This window comes from Manacus vitellinus, unplaced genomic scaffold (genome assembly GCF_001715985.3).
Source record: "Manacus vitellinus isolate BGI_N305 unplaced genomic scaffold, ASM171598v3 ctg7180002433070_pilon, whole genome shotgun sequence".
In the NCBI taxonomy this organism is placed as follows: Eukaryota; Metazoa; Chordata; class Aves; order Passeriformes; family Pipridae; genus Manacus; species Manacus vitellinus.
Genome location: NW_021938447.1, coordinates 6,387 through 18,030, shown reverse-complemented (window position 1 = coordinate 18,030; position 11,644 = coordinate 6,387). Strand labels below are relative to the sequence as shown.

The window sequence follows — 11,644 nt, the reverse complement described above, 5'->3', positions numbered from 1 at the left end:
GAAGGATCCCGGGAGAGCTTGGAGCACATTCCAGAGGCTGAAGGGGCTCCAGGAGAGCTGGAGAGGGACTGGGGATGAGGGCCTGGAATGCCAGGCCCCAGGGAATGGATCCCAGTGGGAAAGGGGAGATCTGGGGGGGAGATTGGGAAGGGATTCCTGGCTGGGAGGGTGGGGAGGGGCTGGGCTGGAATTCCCAGAGAAGCTGTGGCTGCCCCTGGATCCCTGGCAGTGTCCAAGGCCGGGTTGGATTCCCTGGGATAGCGGGAAGTGCCGGGGTCGGAATGGGATGATCCTTAAGGTTCCTTCCCACCCAACCCATTCCATGATTCCATGAAATCCCGGACCTGCAGCAGCACCGGTGGGTGCCCCCTTCCTCCCAAAGCCACGGAACATTCCTGACCTTTATTCCCTTAGTTTTTGATGTGTTTTCCTGTTTTTCTTGTTGTTTTTTTAATCCCCTTCTCCCTCCTCTCCACCCCATCCCTTTGGGATCCCGTTTGGACACCGATGGGATACCGGGATGGGGAGGCAGGTCGGAAAATCCAGCCCCTCCCCTTCCCGTTAATTAATCCGGAGCCCAGCTGTCCCCGGCAGGTAACGAGGCGCTGATTGCAATTAGTGTAACGAGTTGTCCAACGAGCAAGCCACAGCCTCCCCTCCTCCTGAAGCCCGCTGGCTCGGGGAAACAGCTTGGAAAACGACGATTTCTGGGGTTGTTTTTCTCCCGATTTCCCGCTGGCTGAAGTCGTTCGGAATTATTTATATTATTATTATTATTATTATTATTATTATTATAATATTTATAATTATTATTATTATTATTATTATTATTTCGTTATCCAAGCCTTTCCCGTCTTTTCCCACCCTTTTGGAAAACAAGTTGGCTGCTGGAATTGTCCCTGGGCTGTTCCCTGTGTGTCGGAAACACAACAGGGAAGATGGGAATGATAGAATTCCCACCTTTCCTCTGGATTGGAGCATCCCTAGGAATGATCCTTAGTCCACAGGACATGGATTGATGTTCCTCTTCCCACCCACTTGGAAAACAAATTTGCTGCTGGAATTGTCCCTGGGATAAAGGGGAGTGATTGGGTTGTGTCAGGAACATGACAGGGATGATGGGAATGTTAAATTCCCACTTTTCCTGTTGATCAGAGCGTCCCTAAGGATAATCCTTAGTCCACAGGACATGGATTGGTGTTCCTCTTCCCATCTTTCCACGCTCTTTTGGAAAATAAGTTGGCAGCTGGAATTTTCCCTGGACTGTTCCTGTGTGTCGGGAACATGACAGGGATTATGGGAATGTTAAATTCCCACTTTTCCTGTTGATCAGAACGTCCCTAGGGATGATCCTTAGTCCACAGGACATGGATTGATGTTCCTCTTCCCGTCTTTCCCCACCCTTTTGGAAAACAAATTTGCTGCTGGAATAATCCCTGGAATAAAGGGGAGCGATGGGAGTGTGTCGGGAGCATGACAGGGATGATGGGAATGTTAGAATTCCCACCTTTCCTCTGGATTGGAACGTCCCTAGGGATGATCCTTAGTCCAAAGGACATGGATGGATGTTCCTTTCCCTTCCATTTGGAAAACAAGTTGGCAGCTGGAATTGTCCCTGGGTTGTTCCTGTGTGTCAGAAACACAACAGGGATGATGGGAATGTTAGAATTCCCACCTTTCCTCTGGATCGGAACATCCCTAGGGATGATCCTTAGTCCACAGGACATGGATTGATGTTCCTCTTCCCGTCTTTCCCCACCCTTTTGGAAAACAAATTTGCTGCTGGAATAATCCCTGGAATAAAGGGGAGTGATGGGAGTGTGTCGGGAACATGACAGGGATGATGGGAATGTTAGAATTCCCACCTTTCCTCTGGATCAGAGCGTCCCTAGGGATGATCCTTAGTCCAAAGGACGTGGATTGATGTTCCTCTTCCCGTCTTTCCGTGCTCTTTTGGAAAACAAGTTGGCTGCTGGAATTTTCCCTGGGATGAAGGGGAGTGAGGGGTTGTGCATTGGGAACACCATAGGGATAACAGGAATGTTAAAAATTCCCACCTCCCCTCTGGATTGGCACCGTCCTAGGGATGATCCTTAGTCCACAGGACATGGATGGGTGTTCCTTTCCCACCCATTTGGAAAACGAGCTGGCTGCTGGAATTTTCCCTGGGATGAAGGGGAGTGATTGGGTTGTGCCTTGGGAACGAATCACGGAGCGGCTCCGGCAAAGCCTGCTGGTTTCCCGGGAAAGCTCCATCCCTGGATTTAACCCCTTCCACGAGGGCCTTGGAACATCTGGAGCCCCATTCCCATGATTTTTGGGGTGGAGTTGGTCCCTCCAAGGGCATCAAGGCCCAACCCTTGAGGACCCTCCAAGGCGGAGCTTCCAAGCTCAGCCTGAATTGCCTCTTCCTTGCCTTTGTTCGGCTTAAACCCGGATTTATCCGCTTAAACCTTTGGAATTCCCGGTTAACGCGCGGGAATGTTCCGGTGCTCCGACCCTCAGCCCTTCCTGGGTGGCTCAGACCTCTCCTCTAGGCCGGGTTTAACCAACCAGGCCGGGTTTAACCAACCAGGCCAGGTTTAACCCCGTTAATCGCGGCCTAAGAAGGAGGGGGAAGAACGTCCCTGCTCCGGGAACCGGGACATTCCCGAGGGATTGGCACGGTGGGAAGATCTGCCGGGAGAGGGGGTTTGGGAAGGCGGGAAGGGCTTTGTGGGAAGGTGTTGGAGATGAGTCAGTTCGTCAGCTCTAATTAAAGGCCGGGCTTTAATTAGGGGGAGGGAGGAGGGGGGTGGGTGAGTCAGAGGAAGCGAGGGGGGAGATGGAGGAGAAGGAGAGGAGAAGGAAACCCACCCGGATCCATCCCAGATTCCAGAACAACTCCCTGGGATGGGCTGGGGGTGAAATGCCGAAGGTTTGGGAAGGTGAAATCCCTGGGAATGCAGGGAAGAGCTGGGAATGGTGTTGAGGGCTGGATTGGCCACGTGGTGACCGGGAGGGAACACCTGGAAAATCCCGTGTTTCCTTCCCAAACGTGGCACTGATTCCATAGGAAAGGCTCCTGGTGGGTCTCCAGAGGTCACTTGATCCATGTTTTCCCTAATTAAAGCCCAGGATTAATTAGGGTGGTGGGAGAGCAGGAGGGAGGGGTGGGTGAGTCAGAGGAAGCGAGGGGGGAGATGGAGGAGAAGGAGAGGAGAAGGAAACCCACCCGGATCCATCCCAGATTCTGGGCCAACTCCCTGGGATGGGCTGGGGGTGAAATCCCATAGGTTTGGGAAGGTGAAATCCCTGGGAATGCACGGAAGAGCTGGGAATGGTGGTAAGGGCTGGATTGGCCACGTGGTGACCGGGAGGGGACACCTGGAAAATCCCGTGTTTCCTTCCCAAACGTGGCACTGATTCCATAGGAAAGGCTCCTGGTGGGTCTCCAGAGGTCACTTGATCCATGTTTTCCCTAATTAAAGCCCAGGATTAATTAGGGAGGTGGTGGAGCAGGAGGGAGGGGGGATGTGTGTGAATCAGAGGGACTGGAGGGAGATGGAGAAGGAGAGGAGAAGGAAACCCACCCGGATCCATCCCGGACTCCAGAACAACTCCCTGGGATGGGCTGGGAGTGAAATCCCATAGGTTTGGGAAGCTGAAATCCCTGGGAATGCAGAAAAGAGCTGGGAATGGTGTTGAGGGCTGGATTGGCCACGTGGTGACCGGGAGGGAACACCTGGAAAATCCCGGGTTTCCTTCCCAAACATGGCACTGATTCCATAGGAAAGGCTCCTGGTGGGTCTCCAGAGGTCACTTGATCCATGTTTTCCCTAATTAAAGACCAGGATTAATTAGGGTGTTGGGGGAGCAGGAGGGGAGGGGTGGGTGAGTCAGAGGAAGCGAGGGGGGAGATGGAGGAGAAGGAGAGGAGAAGGAAACCCACCCGGATCCATCCCTGATTCCTGAAAAACTCCCTGGGATGGGCTGGGGGTGAAATGCCGAAGGTTTGGGAAGCTGAAATCCCTGGGAATGCAGGGAAGAGCTGGGAATGGTGTTGAGGGCTGGATTGGCCACGTGGTGACTGGCAGGGGACACCTGGAAAATCCCAGGTTTCCTTCCCAAACGTGGCACTGATTCCATAGGAAAGGCTCCTGGTGGGTCTCCAGAGGTCACTTGATACATGTTTTCCCTAATTAAAGCCCAGGATTAATTAGGGAGGTGATGGAGCAGGAGGGGAGGGATGGGAGTTGGGAGTTAGTCAGAGGGACCAGGGGGAGATGGAGGGAGAAGGAGAGGAGAAGGAAACCCACCCGGATCCATCCCGGACTCCAGAACAACTCCCTGGGATGGGCTGGGAGTGAAATCCCATAGATTTGGGAAGCTGAAATCCCTGGGAATGCAGAAAAGAGCTGGGAATGGTGTTGATTGCTGGATTGGCCACGTGGTGTCCGGGAGAGGACACCTGGAAAATCCCGGGTTTCCTTCCCAAACGTGGCACTGATTCCATAGGAAAGGCTCCTGGTGGGTCTCCAGAGGTCACTTGATCCATGTTTTCCCTAATTAAAGCCCAGGATTAATTAGGGAGGTGATGGAGCAGTAGGGGAGGGATGGGAGTTGGGAGTTAGTCAGAGGGACCAGGGGGAGATGGAGGAGAAGGAGAGGAGGAGGAAACCCACCCGGATCCATCCCGGACTCCAGAACAACTCCCTGGGATGGGCTGGGAGTGAAATACCGTAGGTTTGGGAAGGTGAAATCCCTGGGAATGCAGAAAAGAGCTGGGAATGGTGTTGAGGGCTGGATTGGCCACGTGGTGACCGGGAGGGGACACCTGGAAAATCCCGGGTTTCCTTCCCGGACGAGTCACCCAATTCCACGACCAAGACTCCAGAGGTCGCTTGATCCACGTTTTCCGCCCCCAAAAAGCTCCCCCTGATCCCCGTTTTCCCTCTTTTCCAGGCGCACAGTAGGTGGGGCACCATGAGCGGCCTGGGCGACAGCTCCACGGATCCCGCCAATCCCGACTCCCGCAAGAGGAAGGGATCCCCCTGCGACACGGCCCAGAGGTAATTCCCGGCTCCCGCTCCCCCTCGGCATTCCCGGCCTTTCCCCTCCGTCCTCAGGAGGGCCGGAGGCTCCTGATCCCGATTAACGGGGTGGTTTCAGGAATCCGGGGTGCTCGGGGAGGATTTTTTTGGGATCGTTCTCATCCCGAACCTTCCCTTCCCGCCGGATTCCCGAGGAATCCGCGTTTCTTCTTCCATGCTGGAATTAGGGAACACAAAGGGGTTCTCCCTGGAATCCCGGGATCATTCCCAGCTGCTGCGCCGGCTGCCCCTTAGGACCGAGCTTTCCCACCTGATTTAGGGAAAGAATTCCCGGATAGGGGCGGCCTGACCTCCTTCCACGGGCTTTTCCAGGCTCCCTGGGAGTCTTTTTCCCTGGAGTCTGTTGGGAAGGACGAACCTTTCCCGTGTTTTTTCGAGTCCGAGCTCTGAATCCAGGCTGGTCCCGGAGCCGAGTTTGGGATAAATCCATGGATCCCATGGTGCCAAGGGGGGCTTGGACACCTCTTCCCAAGGGATCTGCTCTCCAGGGGATGAGGACACACGCCAGACCGGGATCCATCCGGTCGGCCCTCGGGAAGCAGATCCCTTGGGATGTGTTTCCTGACCCCCCAGGCATCCCAAAAAAGCCTCCGGGGAGTCTTTCCAAATGTGTGGGATGAGGAATGAACGGATCATGGAAGAGCGGGAACTGCTGGGTGGAGGATTCTCCTTCCTTGTCCGAGCACAACATCCCTGGAGAGGGACTGGGGACAAGGGATGGAGGGACAGGACACAGGGAATGGATCCCAGTGCCAGAGGGCAGGGAGAGGTGGGAGATTGGGAAGGGATTCCTGGCTGGGAGGGTGGGGAGGGGCTGGGCTGGAATTCCCAGAGAAGCTGTGGCTGCCCCTGGATCCCTGGGAGTGTCCAAGGCCAGGCTGGAGCAACCTGGGATAGTGGGAAGTGTCCCTGCCCACGGAATGGGATGAGCCTTAATGCCCCTTCCCACCCAAACCAGTCTGGGATTCCAGGATGAAAGACACTCAGAATCCATTCAGAGGGATTTTTGTGGAATGTGGGGATGGAAAAGGCAGGAAAGGGGAAGGGAGACCCTTCCCTGAGCGCCGAGATTCCCAGGGAACCCCCTTGTTCCCGGAACTCCTTCCCAGGGAGGAGCTGGGCTGGGGATGGATCCAATGGCAGGCTCTGGCTCCAGGCTGGGAGAGCTGGGAATGGCCAGGCTGGAGAAGGGAAGGATCCCGGGAGAGCTTGGAGCACATTCCAGAGCCTGAAGGGGCTCCAGGAGAGCTGGAGAGGGACTGGGGATGAGGGCCTGGAATGCCAGGCCCCAGGGAATGGATCCCAGTGGGAAAGGGGAGATTTGGGGGGGAGATTGGGAAGGGATTCCTGGCTAGGAGGGTGGGGAGGGGCTGGGCTGGAATTCCCAGAGAAGCTGTGGCTGCCCCTGGATCCCTGGGAGTGTCCAAGGCCAGGCTGGATTCCCTGGGACAGCGGGAGGTGACCCTACCCATGGAATGGGATGATCCTTAAGTTCCCTTCCCACCCAACCCATTCCATGATCCCATGACCCCCATCCCACCTCCAGCCCTTCCGGGAGGGGTCACTCAACCACTTGACCTTGGATTAACCATCCGACCCCAAACCCCAGAGCTGGAGCAGGTTCCCAGGTGGGAATTCCCCACTGGTGCCGTGTCTCCCTCCTTCCCAACCCTCCTCCTCCTCCTCCCTGGAGCCGCTCCATGAAATCCTGCGGATCGAACCGACCTTCCGACCCCCTGGAAGGTTCAACCCCTCCTCGGGAGCCCCGGGGAACAACCCGCCCCTGGAATGTTCTCCCGACGCTCCCGTGGCAGGAAAATTGGCCGATCCTCCCTCCCACCCCTCGGAAGTTGCCACAGCAACGGCGACACTCCAGGTTTTTTCATGGAATGAGCTCGCCCACGACGCAGGGATGGGATTTTCTTGGCTCTCTCCCCCCCTCTGCTGCTGCTTTTTGGGTCTCGGGGAGAGGAATTCATTCCCCTTTTCCCGGATCCTTTGGGAATTGGCGGTGCCGGTGTTGCCCGTTCCCGGCCGGATCCTGCTGGGCTTCCAAACCGCTTCCAAGGAGGTGTTTTTGAATCCCTGTGATCCCTTGGCAGGGATTTGAGGGCCCTTGGACCCACCTAAACCCACTGCCGAGGGTTTTCTGGGATGTCTCCCTTGGAAGGACTCATGGAATTCACGGACCGGGCGGGAATAGTTTGTGTTTTCCAGGATTTTATTGATGTCTCTTGGGATTTGGAGGAGACAAAAGGAGGACGAGTCTTTCCTGTCACTCCTGTCATTCCAGTCACTCCTCCTGGAGAGGGAGGAGAATGAGCTGCTGGAGAGGGAATTTGGGAATTTGGGAGGTGAAGGTTCATCGTGGAGCCTCACGGAATCCGGGAATGGTTTGGGTGGGAAGGGACCTTAAGGATCATCCCGTTCCAACCCCGACACCTCCCGCTATCCCAGGGGATCCAACCTGGCCTGGGACACTGCCAGGGATCCAGGGGCAGCCACAGCTCCTCTGGGAATTCCAGCCCAGCCCCTCCCCACCCTCCCAGCCAGGAATCCCTTCCCAATCTCCCCCCCAAATCTCCCCTTTCCCACTGGGATCCATTCCCTGGGGCCTGGCATTCCAGGCCCTCATCCCCAGTCCCTCTCCAGCTCTCCTGGAGCCCCTTCAGCCTCTGGAATGTGCTCCAAGCTCTCCCGGGATCCTTCCCTTCTCCAGCCTGGCCATTCCCAGCTCTCCCAGCCTGGATATTCCCATCCCACAGGGAGCTGAAGGGAACTTTTATTTAATATTGCAGGGGACTTTCAGGACCTGGAATTCCCAGCAGTGGGAATGACTGGGATTTAGTTCAGTCACCGTCACTCGATCCCTAAAGATCCGAACGCACTGATTTTGTCCTGCATTAATCACCATTAACAGTGGTGATTAATCACCATTAATCACTATTAATCACCATTAATAATGGTGATTAATTAGTGGAAATCCTGACGTGGTAATTCCCTTTGGGAGAGTTTTCCCTCACCTGGAATTCTTCAGATATATCCCAAAATAAGAGGGAAATCAGATGGGATATTTGGGATATGTCAGGATATAAGTGAGATGAGATATTTGGGATATGTCAGGATATAAATGAGAGGAGATATTTGGGATGTATCAGGATAACTTCCCAAAATAAGATACAAATAGATAGATACAAGTCAGATATTTGGGATATATCAGGATACATCCCAAAATAAGATATATCCCAAAATAAGATATAAATCAGATATTTGGGATCTATCAGGATACATCCCAAAATAAGATATAAATGGGATATTTGGGATCTATTGGAATCCATCCTAAAATACAATCCATCCCAAAATAAGATATAAATCAGATATTTGGGATCTATCAGGATACATCCCAAAATAAGATATAAATCAGATATTTGGGATCTATCAGGATACATCCCAAAATAAGACATAAATATTCGGGATCTTTCAAGAACCATCCCAAAATAAGATCCATCCCAAAAGAAGATATAAATCAGATATTTGGGATCTATCAGGATACATCCCAAACTAAGATAGAAATCAGATATTTGGGATCTATCAGGATCCATCCCAAAATAAGATACAAATCAGATATTTGGGAACTATCAGGATACATCCCAAAATAAGATACAAATCAGATATTTGGGATCTATCAGGGTACATCCCAAAGTAAGATATAAATGGGATATTTGGGATCTATCAGGATACATCTCAAAATAAGATATAAATATTTGGGATATATCAGGGTGCATCCCAAAATAAGATCCATCCCAAAATAAGATATAAATCAGATATTTGGGATGTATCAGGATACATCCCAAAATAAGGTCTAAATGGGATATTTGGGATGTATCGAGATATATCCCAAAATAAGATATATCCTAAAATAAGATAGAAATCCTTGGGATCTATGAAGATCCATCCCAAAATAAAATACATCCCAAACTAAGATAGAAATCAAATATTTGGGATCTATCAGGACACATCTCAAAATAAGATATAAATCAGATATTTGGGATCTATGAAGATCCATCCCAAAATAAGATACAAATCAGATATTTGGGATCTCTCAGGGTACATCCCAAAATAAGATCCATCCCAAAATAAGATACAAATCAGATATTTGGGATCTATCAGGGTACATCCCAAAATAAGATATATCCCAAAATAAGATATAAATCAGATATTTGGGATCTCTCAAGATCCATCCCAAAACAAGATATAAATGGGATATTTGGGATCTCCCGGGCTCCATCCCAAAATCAGCTATCTGGGATATATCCCCGTCTCCGCCTCTCGTTTTCCCGAGTCGTTTCCCCGTTTCCGAGGCTGAGCCGGATGACAAAGGGCTAAAACCCCCGAATTCCCGTGGATGTGACGGGTTCTTCCCCCTTTTCCCAGCGCGGAGAAGCGGCGGCGGGAGCAGGAGCACAAGTACCTGGAGGAGCTGGCGGAGCTGCTGTCGGCCAACATCGGGGACATCGACACCCTCAGCGTCAAACCCGACAAATGCAAGATCCTCCGGAAAACCGTGGATCAGATCCAGCAGATGAAGAGGTTGGAGCAAGGTGAGGGGGCCCTCGGGAACGGCGGGAAAATCCGTGGGGGGTTAGGGGTTGGGCTTCTCCTGGAATTCTTCAAACCACGGGAATGATGATTAATTAGTGGGAAATCGTGGCGTAGGAATTCCATGTGGGAGGGTTTTCCTTCTCCTGGGATCCTCCAAGGCACGATAACAGTGATTAATTAGTGGAGATCCTGATGTAATAATTCCATTTGGAATCGTTTTCCTTCTCCTGGGATCCTCCAAGCCACGATCATGGTGGGAGATCCTGATGTAATAATTCTGTGTGGGAGAGTTTTCCTTCTCTTGGGATCCTCTGAGCCACGATTGTAGTGGGAATCTCTGGGAATTCTCTGGTGGAGAATCCTGATGGAGTAATTCCATTTAGGAGAGTTTTCCTTCTCCTGGAATTCTTCAGATCGCAGTAATGGTGATTAATTAGTGGAGATCCTGTTGTAATAGTTCCATTAGGAATTGTTTTCCTTCCCCTGGGATCCTCCAAGCCACGATAGTGGTGGGAATCAGTGGGAGAATCCTGATGTAATAATTCCATTTGGAATCGTTTTCCTCCTCCTGGAATTCTTCAAACCACGATAACGGTGATTAATTAGTGGAAATCCTGATGTAATAATTCCATGTGGGACAGTTTTCCTTCCCCTGGGATCCTCTGAGCCATGATTGTGGTGGGAATCTCTGGGAGATCCTGATGTAATAATTCCATGTGGGAGAGTTTTCCTTCTCCTGGGATTTTCCAAGCCACGACTGCAGTGGGAATCAGTGAAGAATCCTGATGTAATAATTCTGTGTGGGAGAGTTTTCCTTCTCTTGGGATCCTCTGAGCCACGATTGTAGTGGGAATCTCTGGGAATTCTCTGGTGGAGAATCCTGGTGGAGTAATTCCATTTAGGAGAGTTTTCCTTCTCCTGGAATTCTTCAAACCGCGATAACGGCGATTAATTAGTGGAAATCCTGATGTAGGAATTCCATGTGGGAGAGATTTCCTTCTCCTGGAATTCTTCAAACCATGATAATAGTGATTAATTAGTGGAAATCCTGATGTAGGAATTCCATTTGGGAGAGTTTTCCTTCTTTCCTTCAAGCCACGATTGTGGTGGGAATCTCTGGGAATTCTCTGGTGGAGAATCCTGATATAGTAATTCCATTTAGGAGAGATTTCCTTCTCCTGGAATTCTTCAAAACACGATAACGGTGATTAATTAGTGGAAATCCTGATGTAGGAATTCCATGTGGGAGAGTTTTCCTTCCCCTGGGATCCTCCAAGCCATGATAATGGTGGGAATCAGTGGAGAATCCTGATGTAATAATTCCATTTGGAATCGTTTTCCTTCTCCTGGAATCCTTCAGAATTCACAAGAGTAGTGATTAATTAGTGGAAAATTGTGATGTAGTAATTCCATTTGGGAGAGTTTTCCTTCCCCTGGGATCCTCCAAGCCACGATTGTTGTATCCGAAATCAATCCTGGATAAAAAACGGATCCCGGCGGATCCGGAGCCGTTCCAGGTTGGAAGCAAAGCGTGGGGAGGGAGAGAGGGTGTGGAATTCCCTGGATCCGCTCCGGGAAACTCTTGGCTCTGGGCGAGGGGCAAGGAATTCCTCGGATAATGGGGAGGGTTTAATCCCGGGAAAGGCGGGAAGGAGATCCCTGTGGATGCTCGGGAAGCAAAGCCGGGACTTTCCTACTGAAATATCCCAGTGGATGGGATGGGATGGGATGGCCGGGACACACCATTCATCCCAAATTCCAGCACCACCATCCCTGAATTCCCGTTTGGCCAAACCCTGCTGGCATTCCGTCGCTTCCCTGGGCTTCCATTCCCGAATCACCCTCCCGGCTGGAATTCCAGGCCCAAATCCTGCCTGGATTTCACCTGGCTTCGGCTTTGCCTCATCCTCTGTCAGTCTGGATTTCAGAACCTCTCCAGCATCCCGGAT

General features: G+C 51.6%; 1 protein-coding gene across 1 annotated transcript; it reads left to right on the top strand.

Annotated features, from left to right (window-relative positions):
* Positions 1-4,944: 4,944 nt before the first annotated feature.
* On the top strand, positions 4,945-9,780 carry LOC108639548 (nuclear receptor coactivator 1-like; the record flags this gene model as incomplete). Its single annotated transcript, XM_029958300.1, has 2 exons — positions 4,945-5,051; positions 9,528-9,780. Coding segments are annotated over 2 exons (360 nt in total), but the record flags the coding sequence as incomplete, so codon positions are not given.
* Between the last annotated feature and the right edge of the window lie 1,864 nt (positions 9,781-11,644).